The sequence below is a fragment of the Astatotilapia calliptera genome, chromosome 12 (genome assembly GCF_900246225.1).
Source record: "Astatotilapia calliptera chromosome 12, fAstCal1.2, whole genome shotgun sequence".
Taxonomy (NCBI): domain Eukaryota; kingdom Metazoa; phylum Chordata; class Actinopteri; order Cichliformes; family Cichlidae; genus Astatotilapia; species Astatotilapia calliptera.
Window position 1 is genome coordinate 16,694,667 of NC_039313.1, and position 16,807 is coordinate 16,711,473.

The 16,807-nt window shown below is 38.1% G+C and overlaps 1 protein-coding gene across 4 annotated transcripts in view; it reads right to left on the reverse strand.

Annotated features, from left to right (window-relative positions):
• Positions 1–16,807, reverse strand: part of stpg2 (sperm-tail PG-rich repeat containing 2) — a 61,162-nt gene that overhangs the window by 24,744 nt on the left and 19,611 nt on the right. For 3 of the 4 annotated variants that reach the window (XM_026187195.1, XM_026187196.1, XM_026187197.1), the window contains exons 9-11: positions 14,270–14,429; positions 12,678–12,841; positions 12,365–12,457 (exon numbers count right to left, since the gene is read on the reverse strand). In XM_026187195.1, the coding sequence (XP_026042980.1) occupies positions 12,365–12,457; positions 12,678–12,841; positions 14,270–14,429 (417 nt within the window). Of the gene's footprint in view, positions 1–11,889; positions 12,223–12,364; positions 12,458–12,677; positions 12,842–14,269; positions 14,430–16,807 lie in introns of those variants that run through there. The other variant, XM_026187198.1, reaches the window with a different exon arrangement.

The window sequence follows — 16,807 nt, forward strand, 5'->3', positions numbered from 1 at the left end:
TGAGATATTCAGCGCTGACCACTGTGCCGCCCGCATTTGTACTTCAATCTTAATAGAATGTATTTCTATAAAGTAACATTTATTCCTATAAAGTTTGAGCAAGCAACCTGTTGATTCCTGTTTCTTTAACAGTAGCCAGTACATTTCCAGAGGCTGCATTCATAGCTGTAGCTAAATAAGCATTTGCATGCAGAGTTCGCATATAGTGATCAATTTCAGCCAGTGGATCCAAACAGAGCAGCAACAATTACATGATACCTGGGAAACAAACAGGGTACACTTCACTGAGCACAGAAAGTTTTTGTATGCATCAAGTATTAGTATCCATGAGGACTGGTATTCAATATATGCCAGCTGGGGTTTGACTTTGTGTCGGATCTGAAAGGAAATAAGTGGTATCGCACATCACAAGGAGGAGGGTAAATCAGCTCGCACAACAGCACATAGCCGTAGGTCATTTCCTTTCTTATTTTGTTTATTGCTGCAAGCAAACAGAGGAGAGTGAGCAAGTATAGAAAACACAAAAAGATAGAAAAAGGGAGTCAAATCTCTCACCTGAAAAAAAACCAGTCAATACCGCTACAAAATGCAGCAGCAGGAGTCGTTCCACCCCCTGTTTCCTCTTCACTTTTTACTTTTCTATCTATCACATTTATGAAATGTTCTCAAGATATTCAAAGCATGATGGAAGTGTTACTGTCTGATGCCTCAGGGTAGAAGTGTCACTAAGCGCTCATTCAATCACTTAATTGTGCGTGTGTGTGTGTTGATCTCCTGTGTGTGAACCACTACAAATTGTGTGTGCATTAATAAGAGTTTGCAAATGGACCTATCTAGATATGTTTCTACATTCCAGGTGATATCGGAGTAATATGTATGTATTTATGTGTTTATGGGTGCATTTCAAATGAGTCGCGTTCACAGTAACAGCACTGTGTGTCAGTGTGTGTGAGCTTGCTTAAATTCTCACAGGGATTCCCATCATCATCATTACCCAGACAGCTGACAGTAAAATCCATATCAAATCTATAAGTCTATTTTCCTGTTTTTGTTCCTTTCTTTCATCACCCGACTCCCTTGTCTCCCATAAATAGAGGCTGCACCATGACATGCCATTAGCTGTCCATGGATATATCATAAAAATGCAATGAAACACAGAGACAAAAAGTCAATAAGTGACAAACCCTGGCCCACTGCATATTTTGCAACTCAACCATATCTCGCCCATGGCATATGCAACTGTCACACTCTCTGACTGAGTCCCGCTGCTTTTATTTATCATCTTTAATTTTTCACCACTTGTCCTCCCATCTTTCTCCCTTCATTTGAACTCTTTTTTTCCCTCTTCCATCAAACCCCACCACCAACTTTCTACCCAGTTCCTTAATCTCACCCCCTTCATTCTCTGTGTAATTTCGCCACATGGGTTTCCACATTTCGGTTCATTCTGCAGCGCAGAGCAAGCGTTGATGCTCTTCAGCTGGATAAATGTATGTTTAGCAAACACTCTAATTATCTCAACCAGAGCTAATAGGATAGATAATTACACAATATACACAGAGGTTCTCTTTCGCGTTCTCTTTGTCTCTCCTTCAATCCCTCCTACTGTTTCTTCCATTTAGTTTCATCTCTCCTTTAATTTTTCTGTCTCTCTCAAATCCATTATGTGTGGTATCTTTTTCTGAGAGCAGTATATTGTTTTTTGCACTTGTCATCCACATTAATGAGGTTTTTCTTCACTGTGTCAGCCCTTGTCAATGATGTCTCTCTGTGTCACTACACACAGCATCGACTGAATAAGAATTTTATGCTGTATATGGCCAACAAAAGGGATAGGAGGGAAGCACAGCAATTTAGAATCCACATACCTCCCCTTGACAATATATTTTGACTTGGTGTGCATCAATACTGGCAGGACACTCTGGAGCTGCCTCACACACTGTAGGTACAGTAACACCTAGCACAGTTACATATTTTAGCATTTAGCGTTAACTATGTTTTATGAGTGAATTAACTTCATTTCAGTACATGGCCCTTATTACCCATCATTCACAGGAACAAAAGCAAAATTATAATATATGAGTAAGTGTAAAATGCACACAGCCTGTGTATTATCTTAACAAGCAACAGAAGGAGCTGCCAAGCGGAGGATGGAAATGTCTCCAGCTGAGAAGTGCTCCCTTTTTTCTATTTGTTTTCATTATTATTTTGGCACCATTGATATATTATGAATCTTGCTTCCAATCAATGTCAGCGGTACATGTAATAAAAAACATGTTTAATATCGTCTCTCACTGATTCAGTTTCTCTGAGAGAGAATTATGAAGTCTTCTTCATTGTCAGTAAAAGATATTAGTACAGATAAAGTGAAGTGTGTTTGACTGACAGAGACATTATTGCTTGGTTCCAGTTTCTTCCATGAGGCAAAGAAAATTGCAACAAAAATCTTCATATTGTTGAATATTTAAATTGGGGGGGGGGGTCACTGGCCAGCTGGGGCCCTGCATGTGTTCACTCTGATACCAGGACTGTAGGGTTCCCCCCATAATCCAAAGATATTTTTGTTTAAGATATTGGTGATGTACCTGTGTCAGAGCTCACATTTATATGAGAGTTTCCTGTGTTAGCCTTGTGTTAGACTGGTGACCTGTTCAAGGTATACAAAACCTGCTCTAGTTAATAACTTATTGTGCTCACTGAATTTTGAGCTTCTAGAACAGGGGTGTCAAACTCAAATACACAGTGGGCCAAAATTCAAAACTGGAACAAAGTCGCGGGCTAACGTTAATATTTATTAAAATATATTTATTCCTCCAGATATAAGAATGAATCTTTTCTTATGGACTCAAACACGTTTAGCTGAAAAACTGAATATGGAACAAGCAAAGCTTAATACTAAACAATATATATATTAGCTGTATAATACCAGTAGGCCAGCTCTAATAGTAATTTGGTATGGCTTCGCGGGCCAAATGTAATTAGGCTGCGGGCCAAATTTGGCCCGCGGGCCAGAGTTTGACACCTATGTTCTAGAAGGTAGGGGAGGCCAGTGAGGATACCAAAGCTATGCTATGTTTATGCTGTCTTTTCATCTTGGTGTTACAATTAAACTATTTTCATATAATAGTAGATGTCGATATGACCATAGCTGAGGGAAGGGGCGTAGATCAACCGGTATATCGAACTCTTCGCTTTTACTCAGCTGTCTTTTCAACACACCAAACCACTACAATCAACCATCTATTGATCTCCCACTTCCCTCTATCCTCACTCGTAAACAAGACCCTGAGATACTTAAACTCGTCCCTGACCCATAGTGGGCATTCCACCCTTTTCCAGTTTGTCAAATGTCTGAGTTAGATGTTTTTCTTTCATCGCACTAAAATACATACATCTTGAGGACTATTTTTAAATGAGGCAAAACATCTGAAGATCTCAACTTGGACCACTTTTACATGTTGTCATATCGTAAGTCACAAATGCCCCCAAACTGCACAGATGAACAGATTTTAATCACATTACATTTATTGAGTTGCCATGGAGCGTTCCCTTTTTCTTATGTTTTTGAAATAGTTTTTGTATTAACTTGTGTATATCTGCCATAATTCACACCTGTTCATTAACAACAATAGCATACAGTCAGTATTTAGAGTAGTTACAGATCATACATTAAATGAGGAAAAACCTCTTATTTTCTGTTGTGCTATAAACATAAGAGAGGGCAAATTTCTCACACAAATCTGTGCGTAAATCATGCATACAGACATTTCGCACAAATCAGTGATTCATCAATATTTTCATACCTGGATTTGTTTGTACTCTACGGTCATTATTTATGGTCATTATTTGGAGTTTTCCAAAACGCTTTAAGTTAAAAAATATTCACAATTACAATTAAATAATTAAATAAAAGATTAAATTGTATGTAAAGAAAACAAAATGCTAAATGTGAGGGTATAGGATTTCATCTTTTAATTTACAAATTTTTCTAATATTCTTAATCTCATTTTATTTTGCCTTAAGTTATGTCGTCTTTCATTAAGAATGACTTCTGTTATTGTTGGATGTCATCACACACAGTCTCATTTCTTGGCATTTAACGGCACCGCTGATGCTGAAGAATACTGATTTTTTTCACTGCAGTGAGTTTCTCATCTCAGACTGACAGATCAGCTGCTCACTGATCTCAACCTGTTTTCTTCTCTTGCTTAGTCTCGTAGTCCTATAAACTTTGATGTCCAAACCTTTGTTAGTTTTGTTTTGTTTGTCTTTTTAATTTGACCCACAGTGAGTGTCTTGGAGGAAATGATAATAACAACCTCTGTCACTCCCATGGAAACACTTTGGAAAGCTGCATATTTCCTGGCTTCCTCCTCAGACAGTACTGTTTCAGTTTCTTGAGTATGACTTTCTAATCTTCATCACTGCTCAAGCCTGTTGGTTTAAGGTGTCTGAACAACATGAGTCAAATGTGTTATTTTTATTTATTTTTAATTCTACCTACTTTAGGATAGTACTGGCAAAATTGAATATGTATACTAATTGAGAATATAGTAATGAGATAAATGAAAAAATTGCAGGACTGTTGTTAATGCTGGAAATAAACTAAAGCGGAGAAAGTTGCAACCTTTCACTTGCTGAAAATACAGAATAATGAGGCTCTGCTTCTTCGGTGAGTTTCTGCTTTAGTGGTGTAACGGTGGTTAATCTAAGGTGTTGGCTGAACTTTTCACTTTTACCTCATGGATTTTTTTTAATATCAAATAATACTCTATTTACTCACAGTCACTGCATTGTGTATCTCATTGGATTAACCAATAAGTTTAACCCACTGTCCACAATTCAATGACATCACAGGTTGCAATGTACCCCTTATTAAAGGAATAGCTATCACCTTACGATAAACCAATACCCTTACCACTGACAATTCCTCACTCTCACTAAATAAAAAAGAGTGAAAATCCACTAGAAACTTTATTAATCTTATCACTGCTAACAGAGATGATGTAAAGCAGAGATGTAGTTGAAGAACTTGACAGACAAAATGCCAAGTCAAATTTCTCTCCTGTCACTTCAAGGGACAAGGCAATACTTCACTGACTTATAGAAAAGGGAGGAATTCCACTGCCTCAGGTTGAAACATAGGTCCAAATTAAATTCTACACTTATTCTCTGCCAGCACTGCCTGAGGGTATCCCATGACCTTTGAGGGAGAAAGGCCAGTGTCAGGAAGGGTTGGACAGGAGGAGGAGAGAATGTGAAAAGAGGTATATGAGGTGAAAGAAAACAGTGATGAAAGGGGGGGAGATGTAGGGAGACCAGTCCAGAAGTGAAGAAAGAAGGTTTGGGGATCAAGGGAAATGATACTGGAAAACGCTCTGGATTAAAGTGGGAGAGAAAAGCAAACACTCATTTAAGCTGTGCTCTATACTCATAATCATCTCTCCTTTCATATCTGCCATTTCCCAACAAGGTGTGAGTCTTTCTTCTCCCCAGACAGGTAATCAGCCCCTATCAGATCCAGACCTGTGGGTAAAGTGCAGATCTGACATAGCTTCAAGTATTTGAACAAGTCATGTTGTGTTTGATTTAAATTGTCAGAAATTTAAGAAATCCACCACCAGATAAGACTCCTCAAAATCTTCCTATTAAATTATGCAGTACTTGTTACACAGTATACACTTATCAGCCACTTTGTTAGGTACACCTTGCTAGTCCCAGGTTGAATCCACTTCTCTCTTGAAAACTATTTTTTTTCTGACATAGATTCACTAAGATGCTGGAAACAATCCTCTGTGCTTCATATTGACATGGCAACATCACACAGTCGCTGCAGATTTGTCAGCTGCACATCCATGTTGCGAATTTCCTGTACCACCACAACCCAATCTCTGTTGGATCAAAATCTGGTGACTGGTGAGGCCATTTGAGCACAGTTAACTCATTGTCATGTTCAAGAAACCAGTTTGAGATGATTTGAGCTTTGGGACATGGAAGTAGCCATCACAAATAGGTACACAGTGGTGATAAAGTGATGGACATGTCTAGGGTGTAAAAGTAAACCCTAGACATGGTTGTCTGGGAAAATCCCAGCAGATCAACAGTTTCTGAAATACTCAGACCAAGTCTTCTGACACCAACAACAATGCCCTGTTCAAACTCACTTAAATGAATTTTTCTTCCTCATTCTGATATTCACTTTGAACATCAGCACGTTGTCTCAGCCAAGCAGTTACACAGATGACCTAACAAAGTGGCAAGTGAGTGGCTATTTAGGAACTGTTTAGTCATTAAATCTTTAGAAAACTAATTTGAAATTCACTGAGAGGAAACTTAATAATAGACTCCTCTCAAATAATGTGGAACTCGCCAGTAAACAAAAAAACCTCTTTAAAATAAATGATCAGAAAAATAAAAGTCACCCAGTAATAGCAAAGACAAGTTAGATAACAGGTCTCCTGGATGTGTGTTTAATGCACTGCACAAAAGCAGCTTCTATCATTTCAACTGACATGGTGTATCTTTTATATTTCTGATTTCAAAAGCCATGAAATGTGAATAAATTCTCTAGCAAAATGTTGACCTTTAATACTAATTGAAGCTTTTAAGTCAAAGTACAGAAGACATAAACTCCCACACATAAAAGAGATAATAAAGACACACTTTTTGCCTTTATTCTTTTTTCCTGCTTTTTTGCCTTCTCATGTTCGTGATTGCTTTCTGATTAGACTCTTTTAATATCCATCCCAGTGGGGGACCGTTACCAGGGATACAGCCTTGGCTGAAGCACAGCATGTGGCTAACTGTTACAGCTAAGATGTCCCCAGGTGATTTTTCATTAAATGGTCATAAAGGGGGCTCTGTGTGCAGCAACTACACTTAGCCTCAGATCGTCCCCACCACGGACAATTTGAAGGTGCTATTCCCCTATAAACAAAACCACAGACAGGTGTAAGCGAGGAAAACAGGGTGGCGATATTGTAAATGAAAGCTGTTTTTTTCTGCTATTTTGAGAATGATGTTTTGATTTTTTGTTTGTGTTTTTCCCCTAGCCCAATTTGGAATGTACAAAATCCTCTGTGCTGCAGTCCTCGTCTCTGTTAATGCTGTTTGCCTGAGGAGAGATGCAGACGGGCATGTGCTACCTCTGAGACATGTGCCACCAACTGCTTCTTTTCACCTCGACTTCAACAGCCTCCCACCTGCAAACATGACCAATTATGTTTGCGTGAACACACAACCAAGCTGGAGGTACTGCGACTGGGAACTGAACCAAGTTAAAGCCGTTGTTAAATATTTAATCAGCTCATGTCTCCAGCATGTAATGAAATCCTCCTGCTGATCATTTCAACTTGCAGACATCCAATCCTGATCAAAAACTATTAGCACATGACAATGTCAAAATCTGAACATTATGCAGATTCTGTGTAGTATGCTGTCAAGTTTTCTACTGCATTGGAATTTAGCAAACTAAGGATTCTAAGTGAGTCAGATCATCCATCAGCACAATATACTGCAGCTTGACAGAAAACTCAACTGAGCCATTGTCATGAAAAATAGCAAACGCTGCAGACAGATATATGAGGTAGAGACTAATAAAGAGGTGATCAGCACCACAATTCTTGATGGATCGCTCGCAGTTTTCTAATTAGTCCCAACACTCTCACTTGAGCTCATTTGTGATATGCAATAAAATCTGACAGATCTGCATTATCTGAATGCATAAACAATGTAAAAATGTATAAATATATACAGCGTGCTTACTGCATTTTTTGCCAAACTGCCATAAAAAAATACAATGAGAATAAAAGCTTTAACAAATGCCCTGTTTTGCCTGATGGCATTTTAGTGGCAGGCACACAGTACAACTCATGAGGCCAGCAAAAATAATGTTTTGCACTACGCAGATAGTTTTATGACATTATTTTTCTGCTGTGCAGCTCATAGCACCATGAAACACAATTAAGTTAACATCTTTTGCCCAAATGACAATGATCTCTGATCTCACTACATGGCAGAGCAAGAGAATTTTTTCACTGGAGATTGCCGATGTGTGATATTAGTATGCTAAGTCGCAAATGGAGACGCATTTGATAATATTTTCATTTCTCGCACATGTCAATTTCTAAAGTTGAGCTACTTATGCAATATCGCGGTTCCTAAGCCCTGCTCCTTTGTCCCCAGAGTCCTGCTGGTTTAATGTCCTAACAGGTAGTTAATGGCATCCAGCTGGTGTCCACGGTGTAAATCCCTCTCTGAACATACAGCAAGAACAAAACCCATTAAGGTTATGTGTCACGACCAGTGACTGTAAAGCATTTTTGGTTTGTGCAGAGGGGATGGAAAACCACTGGGACTTCAACGTCATCTAACTTGGGAAATACCATTATCATTATTTTTTAATATTTAACTTCAAAGGGACTTAAACTGTCTGAGTTTCCTATCGTTTTAACTATTGATATAGTATAGTAACCAAATGGGATATAATAAATAAACACCACAATAATGCAGCACATTAAAACTGACAACAAAAAGTAGGAATTTCATTTGTCACCTATATACACACACAAACATAGAAAATGAATATGTATATAGGCAGAAAGCTTTTAATCAGCTTCTTTGATGTACATACAGTAAGTGCACAGCCATGATTTCGAATATGAAAAATCTGCGACAGCAGAGTGTGAAGTCAGATTGAACCGAAATATTACAAAGCAGCATCTTGAAGTCTAAATAAGTTCATTCTCACTCCTGAAAAACACTGAAAAATTCAGGCACATTCACACTGTGAGGAAAAGCTGCGCACTCTGCCAGTCAGTCTGTCACATCACTGTGCCACCACTCGCTGTCGCGCACACACACACAATAGAAAAAAGTCATAAAGGAGCATGCAGTTAAAATAAGAAAGAATTGTTGAGTGCCTGCATGTACACACGTACCCATATTGTGTAGTTTGTTGAGTGTCTATAAATAATAACACTGCTGATATCGCACCAATTTAATTAGAGTTGCTGAGAAGTGCAAACAAGTGGACATGTCAAGGCATGTTCAAGATTACTTGCCAGAAATAGATTTTTTCTTTGAAACATCCTGTGAGAGTGATATGCAGAGAGAGATGCACATGAATCTCACAAGATCAATTGAATCCAGTGATGCTAGAGTTACAGTATGTACCTACAGATCTTTGCCCACGATGCCATGTGCAAAATTACCCTTTAAACATTGTCTTTGTAGAGAGCACCAGTTTGCAGTGTTAAAATCAGCTCTGGGGACCTTTGCCTCAAGATGAAGATAACGCTTCTAACCTTCAGAGTTAATCAGAGTAAACAGCAGCTGGTACCCAGAAGGGTACTTGAAAGTACAAATTCTGCATCTTTAATATTCACTGTAGCTCAGGCAGAAATTCACATGTTCACAATTTTTCAGTGCTCGAGTTAATAAAATTCAATCCCTCACATCCAGCAATTTCACATTTGCATTATTTATATGCAAGTAAATATTGGCATGTCTCATACAGGGCAAAGAAATACTGCTTCACATTCGAAACAGTTACTTTTTGCCAGTTGTCTGTTTGTTTAGATGAAAATCTGCAAAGACGTGGGATTTATTATAATTTTTTATCAAATGTAATATTAGATTTAAGCATGAAATATACCACCCAGGAATAAATAAGTCCTTCAATTTACAGTGTGTGTGCAGTTTCCTTTGGCTGTGTAGTTATCATCTTGTGTTGAGCAGTAAATTGATTCACTCTTGCAGGACTTCACATCTGTGAATATTTACACACTGAGGACCCAGTATGAAAAAAGTCCTGATCTCTCAACTTTAAAAACAAAAGAATATAAACCAACATTTTGACACTGAAAAATTAAAGATATTAAAGATTAAATCATGATGCCACCCTGTTACACGGACCTAGAACCCGGCCAGCGACCTCTCATACCCATCAGTTACCAGGGAAAAATGTATATATTTGCCAACTGGTTGGTGAATATACATTGCTGGGGTTTGATGACAGTACCTTTATGCACACTACCTGTGCATAAAGGTCAGTCCATGGCCCCCTCCAAACCAGAGAACAACTAGAGAAAAATGCTCAAAATGAGATACACAAACCTACACCAAAACCTTCCTTGTGATTGTTTTGGAGTGTGGAAGGTTCCCATGGTTACCTGCAATGCTTCTGTGCATGGAGGATCTCAACTTGTCTGCAAATGCTCATGAACTACTCAGTGAGCAGCAGTAAAACTCTGAAAAGTGTAACGCAACTTTCACTTTGAAGACAAAGCCAAAATCTGTTTCCAATTTGGACCACACTTTTTCAAGTTGCCCTACCAGCACCTTCCAATAACAAGTAGGTTTTCTGATCGCATACTGCTCTGTAGGGCTGCCACAAACGATTATTTTGATAGTCGACTAGTCACCGATTATTTATGCGATTAGTCGACTAATCAGATCATCATCCACTGGACGTAAAACTACAGCTTATTGCACCATGCAGCATATGCTCTTATATAACTATCATTAGCTTACAGCTTTAAGCTTTTAAGGTGCTAACTAAAAATAAAGACAAGATGATAGTTTATTCAATTTTAATGAAATTTGCAGATTGTTTCGGTGAAGTTTAATAAACTCCTTGCTATCTAAAATATAACAGGACACTGGAGTATATTCTCCAGCATCTCACACTTCTGATAATCAGCTGTCTGCTTGACGTTTATTCAGCTGTGTAAAAACTATAACTTTAATCTCAGACAAACCGATTTACTCAGGAACAAATAAAATACTAAAAAAAAAAAAAAAAAAAGCCAAACAACAACATTTTTAATTTATCTAAGTGACTCATATATATTTAACCTGAGTAGCGAAAGACGGCGGTGGGTTTGAAAACAATTTGCCGGGAGTCCGGTGTTCTCACCGCGCTAGTGACCTAGCCCCCGGCTAGCTATCGAGCTAGTGGGTAACAGAGGTCTCCGAAACGTCGGAGCGCTTTTGAAAATATGTGGTGTCCTGATAAACTGAGCCGATATTTGAGGTTTACACAGCTACATTCTCGCCTGAAAATATGTTAAACGTTTATTTTGTGACCCAGAAAGAATAATAAGAGTAATATTAAAACTAACTAGCTGCCGCCATTGTTGGAAACTGAGCTGGGCCGCGCTATGAATTCTGGGACACAGCTGCTTCTTCTTCTTCTTCTTCTTCGGGGTTTAACAGCAGCTGGCATCCTTGTACATGCAGTGCTGCCATCTTCTGTTTCAGTCCGTTATTACACTCTTAAATCCTGCTACTTATTCCTGCGTCTTTTGGGATCTTACAAAGCTTCAAACGACGCATCGACTATTAAATCAGTCGTCGACGATTTTGATAGTCGACGTAATCGTGACTAGTCGACAAATCGTGGCAGCCCTACTGCTCTGTCGCTGGTGGTTTGTTGCTAGCCTAGATTCCAGCCTCCAGTTACCTAACTCTAATGTATGTTAGGGTATATCACTTAACAGTGTCCTGCGTTTTATTCATAGCTGCTCTAATCGCTTGCCTTAAAGCTGAGAAAGGTTTAACTCGGGACCCGCAGAGTAAGAAAGCAAAAGTTAACATAAACACCAAAATTTCTGGGGTTGAGATGAATTATTAAACACTTTAAGATAACCAGTTGCTGTAGAAATCTTTAAATTCAAGAATAATATCCTTATAATGGCATCTAGAAAAACAACAGTTTGAAGACAATAACATCAAAGTATTTAATATTGAATCATACAATTAAGCCTAAAAACATAGCTTCCTCTTGTTCTAATTTTGAGTCACACACAAAACTGTTTGATCATAAATAAAATAAATAACTGCTTTGAAAAATAATCAAAGTAACACTGAGAAGTGGAAAGAGTTTGGTATGTAAATATATGACAGATTTTGTATTAAGCAAAGTGGAAGAGAACAAAAGGAGGATGTTCACAGGAAAAGTGACATCCCAGAGGAGAGGAGCAAGAAAATAATTATCACAGATGTGACCTGTTTTCTTCAGCTTAAATGAGCATTAGGAGGAAAAAGGAAAAGAAAAGAAGACAATCTGAGAAAATGGACTGCTGTGATGGCCCATTTATGAAACTAAAACCTTGGCACGCTCTACTGTTTTACTTCATTTCGGCTCTTCTGTTAAGTAGGTTTGAGAAGATTTGCAACATAAACTTGATCTCTGGATGGAAAATTGTCCAACAACAACAACTGTGGGAGAATCAGAATCAGAATCAGAATACTTTATTGATCCCTGGGGGAAATTTTTTTTTTTTTTTTTGTTACAGTGCTCCATTTTAAACGAGAAACTGGGAGACAAACTCAGAGAAAGAGGAGAGAAAAAGAAACTTACTTTAGCCAGCAGTGGTGAAGCCAGACGCTCTGTGACCGATTTAAAAGCCGCTGTGTGCTGCTGTTTGTAGCTCTCCTCTGTCTTCTTTTCCTTCTATATGCAAAACATATGACAATGACATTAATGTGCCCATACACGTGACAATATGAACATGCAACGTACATGCAAGACTCTAATCAAGCTTAAACTTTTTAGGAGATTTTTTTAAATCAAAAAATATTGACAAACATATTGACGAATCTGGGACTAATCTCTAAATGATGTGATGAATAACACTGTGAAAAATTCATGACTTACTACTAATCTGTCCTACCTCATACTGTGCTGGACTCGGGGTCTCGACAGATTCCTTTTTGTAGAAAAGGGAGCTGCGTTGAGAAGAAGAGCCAAAGCCTCCCGTCTTGGTTTGAGAAAAAAACGCCTTTTTAAAACTTTCCCGGGCTAAGCCATGCTCAAAGACATTGTAGGAACCTGGACCTGGACAGACAGAGGTGTTCACTGTGCATTTTTACACACCTGACCTTAAATAAAGCAGTTCAGGACTACATCGTAATTGGTTGTTGTTCTACTTTCCCTCAAAACCAGCACTTGTTAGTTTTATCTGAAACAACTACGATGATGCAAATCTTGCCATTCAGGCACAGCTATTAGACACATGTTGCAGAGGTGTAACTTTGGCTTAGTGGCACATTTGGCAGGGTGTGTAGCATTCATGTTGTGCTGACTGGGAAGTGACATCTGTGCTACACCTGTGCTACAATAACTTTCATACGGAGGCATTTTACTGCTTTTCTAACATCTGTCTCCTCTGCAATATGTTGTGTTTACAGATGTACTTCAAAAAAAAAAACTGAAGAACGAACAAATGGTCCTTTGCACTTTAACCTAAGAAAATACATATTTGTTATGCAGAATTTGTTAACAGACACACATGACAAAATGCAGCAATATTCAAATATTCAAGGTAGCACAAGTGAAAAACATTAGCATTTTCTCCATTTTTCTCAAGCTAAAATAAAACTAAGACTTTGCCAAAAACTTTTAAAAAAGCAATAAAATATAACTAAACTATCTGTATAAAGTGAATCATCAGAACCATAAAAAAATTAAGGCAGCTTCTTAAAATCAATCATGTGATGCATCACATCTGTCAGTTCTGCTCCACAGACTGCAGAGAGATGTTTGGAAAAGAAAGTACAGAAATAGATTTAATGTTGGTGTGCTCGTAAAGTCTAAGGGTTGTTTTTACATAAATGACTGCTGTTCAAAGTAATATAGGTAGCAATGCCGAAATAGACGAGGCACTAGTTTTATTATTCCTTGTGTTGTATTTCAAAGGCTTAATGCAAGCAGACATCAGAAATTAATCATACCTCTATAAATAAGGGTTCACTCATGGGACAACACAGCGTGCTCTCTCTCTCTCACACACACACACACACACACACACACACACACACACACACACACACACACACATAAGTCACGTCACTTTCATTTCTTTTCAAAATGTTAACACAAGCTGCAAAGTTGTACTTATTCTTAATTATTACTTGTTAAATTGAGTATAATGGCCATGTCAGGTTAAACTCTGATCTTTCAGAGAACATGGCTTGTTTAAAAAAGCATCAAAGGCTAATAAATACTGTCCTCTAACATTAAAAGGCAGCAATCAAGTGCAAGTCATGTTTGACATGGTATGAATATTAACTGAAAAGCCTCAGCTATTAACTAAGAGAAAGATCTATGTTTCAAAATCTGTGCAAAGCAAGAAACCCACAGTTTGGAGCAACAATTGATTACTAGATATCTGCTAAACTACATTCTACCGGTCAGAGGAAAATCACTGCCTGTGCATTCAAGTACACACAGACATACGCACACACAACAAAAAGACATACTGACCTGGTGTGGTGCCTTTTCTGTGGTTAGAAGAGAAGCGAGGTGCAGTGACACCAAATGGACTTTTCTTTATTCCTGAGGTCCTCTTCAGCAGCTCCAGGGCACAGCGCGGGTCATTATATGTACCAACAGGGGGCGACACTTCATTCACAGGGCCAAACCTCTAATGGAAAGAGAATAAAGAGAATGACACAGATGAACGCGTGAAGGAAGAAACACAAAGTGAGGCGTCTTAAGTCAAGTATCCAGCACACACTGAAATTTCACAATTGAATGTTTAATAGCCCTCTTCTATCGATCAAATAGAGACCAACACAGTTTCATCTCCTCGGTGTCCATCTGGAACACGGTAACAAATCCAGCTGCAAATATCCACAGACTCCGCTTCAATCAGTCAAAGCTTTACTTTACCAGAGTCAGCTGGGCCCTCATCTCTGTCCAGGTCATTTGGGATGAAAAGCAGTGGTGGAGGAAGTTCCCATGGTGATATGGGTTTGTTTTTATATCAACAGTCTTTGTTCCTAATAAAGACGTTTTTTGGCAGAAGTATGAGCAAACATGCACAGCTGAAAAAAATCAAGAGAGTTGGGGAAATTGTGTAATGATTGAACTGGGGTTAACATACAGTAGATATTTTGTTGGAGCACAGCAGGGCTTTGAGATGCTAATCTGCAAGCACTAGTTTGATTGGTTTAAACGACTACTGTATCACATTTGATAAACCTAAGTCATCAGCGTGATTAAGTTTCTCCCCTTAAAACCTAAATAAACTGAACAATACATTTTTAAAAATTCCAGATGTAGCAAATACTGTAAGGTACAAATTAAAACTCATATATATAAATTAATATTTAATAATTATATTTTAATTCGTCAGAAGATTCAATAAACACTTCATTTAAAAAATAAATTTCTGGTAATTATTTAATAGTTCAGGCTTTAAAGGGTTAACATAAAAAACACAGGTGGGGCAGATGACATATCAATAGCATAAGCAGGGTAATAAATGAAAGTAAAGTTATTGCATTTCATCATGAGAAGGACACAAATTTCATGACAATTCATTCAAATACTCATTGAGATATTTCAATCAGTAACAAAGTCAGACAACAACACAAATCACTATCCATAAAGCCATAGTTCTTTCCTGCCTTTTTGCCTCAAATCTCAAATCCCAATTACATGTGGAAACGCTCTTCTGACAAAACTAAAAAACACTAAAGGCAAAATAGAAAGAGCAAAAGTGATAATGAAATCAATGACACAAAAAATGAGAGCAGAATGCATACAGAGAGAACTAAGTGGCAGGATAGAAAATGAGATGGAGAAACAGCATCTTCAATGCAAAGATAATGATTCACACAATCAGGTATGTAATGTTCTTTGAACATTTTGCTGATGGCAGCCTCACTTCCAGGGTGTTTCTCTAATAGTCTATTATAACAACACAGGAAACCAAAGAACCAAAACAGATAAGTTGCCTTTTTAGTCAAGATTACTGAAGGTGAACTATGCTTCAGTTTAACTCACAACGGAACCATTCAGCAGAGGAATACAAATCACCTGATACCTTCAAATGGCAGCGAGGCTATATTAACAATGCCTACCCCCACACAAACCACAGCCAATTCCTCAAATGACTGATGTTCAACTACAGAATGGTCTTAAATATAATGTATTTGGAGGCATGCCAATTATTGATTTACAGTTTGCATTTAAACAAGATGCAGCCTATGGAAAATTAGTTGTGGGGTAATGAATTGTGTTAGTAATGCACAGCTGAATTATTGAGCTTTTTTTTTAAGGTAAAAAAAACGTGAAGGGAAAATAAAGGAAGAAAATATGTTTAGATGGAAGAAAAAAACTGAGCGAAAGTTGAAAATGACACAGTGGGGAAGTTTTTTGGGTTCGAGATTGAAAAGAGAAGAACAAGAATGACAAGAAGAGCTGTCCCAGGGCCAAACCACACTATTTTTTCAAACGCAGTTATAGAGCGGGGGTTTGTGACCATCTGTCAATCTGATTCTGGCTTACTGGCTCTGAGTAAAGTCCTGTTAACAGGCACATTTTCCCTCTTTAACTGACATGCTGAGCTTTGTTACCACTTCACATGGATGCTGGGTTTTTTTTCTGCTTCCTGTTGTTCCATTTTTAAGCACATATGATGAAAAATGCCAGAGCAACTCTTTTGAAATTCAAACTCAAAGCCAAAATGTTCATTGGCACTGTTGAGTATTTCAGTGACAGAATGTTATAATGACTGTTAAAGTGAAAAATGAAGACACGGAGAGAAGTGAGACTATAGCCCAAGTACAAGAGCTCTCACTGGTGCCATTTGGCAACAAACAGCTATAAGTTACACTGTTGATGTCAGTTTATACTAAGCAGAAAGAAGGTGGACTACAAGAAGTGAATCCTATGGTGGCACAAAAAGGCCAAGATGTATAACCTTAGCCAAAATGTCTACGCATACACAGGGTGGGTGACGTGAGTGTTTTTTACATGGTGTGTTAGTCCACTGAGCATTCAATGTCAGGTCTG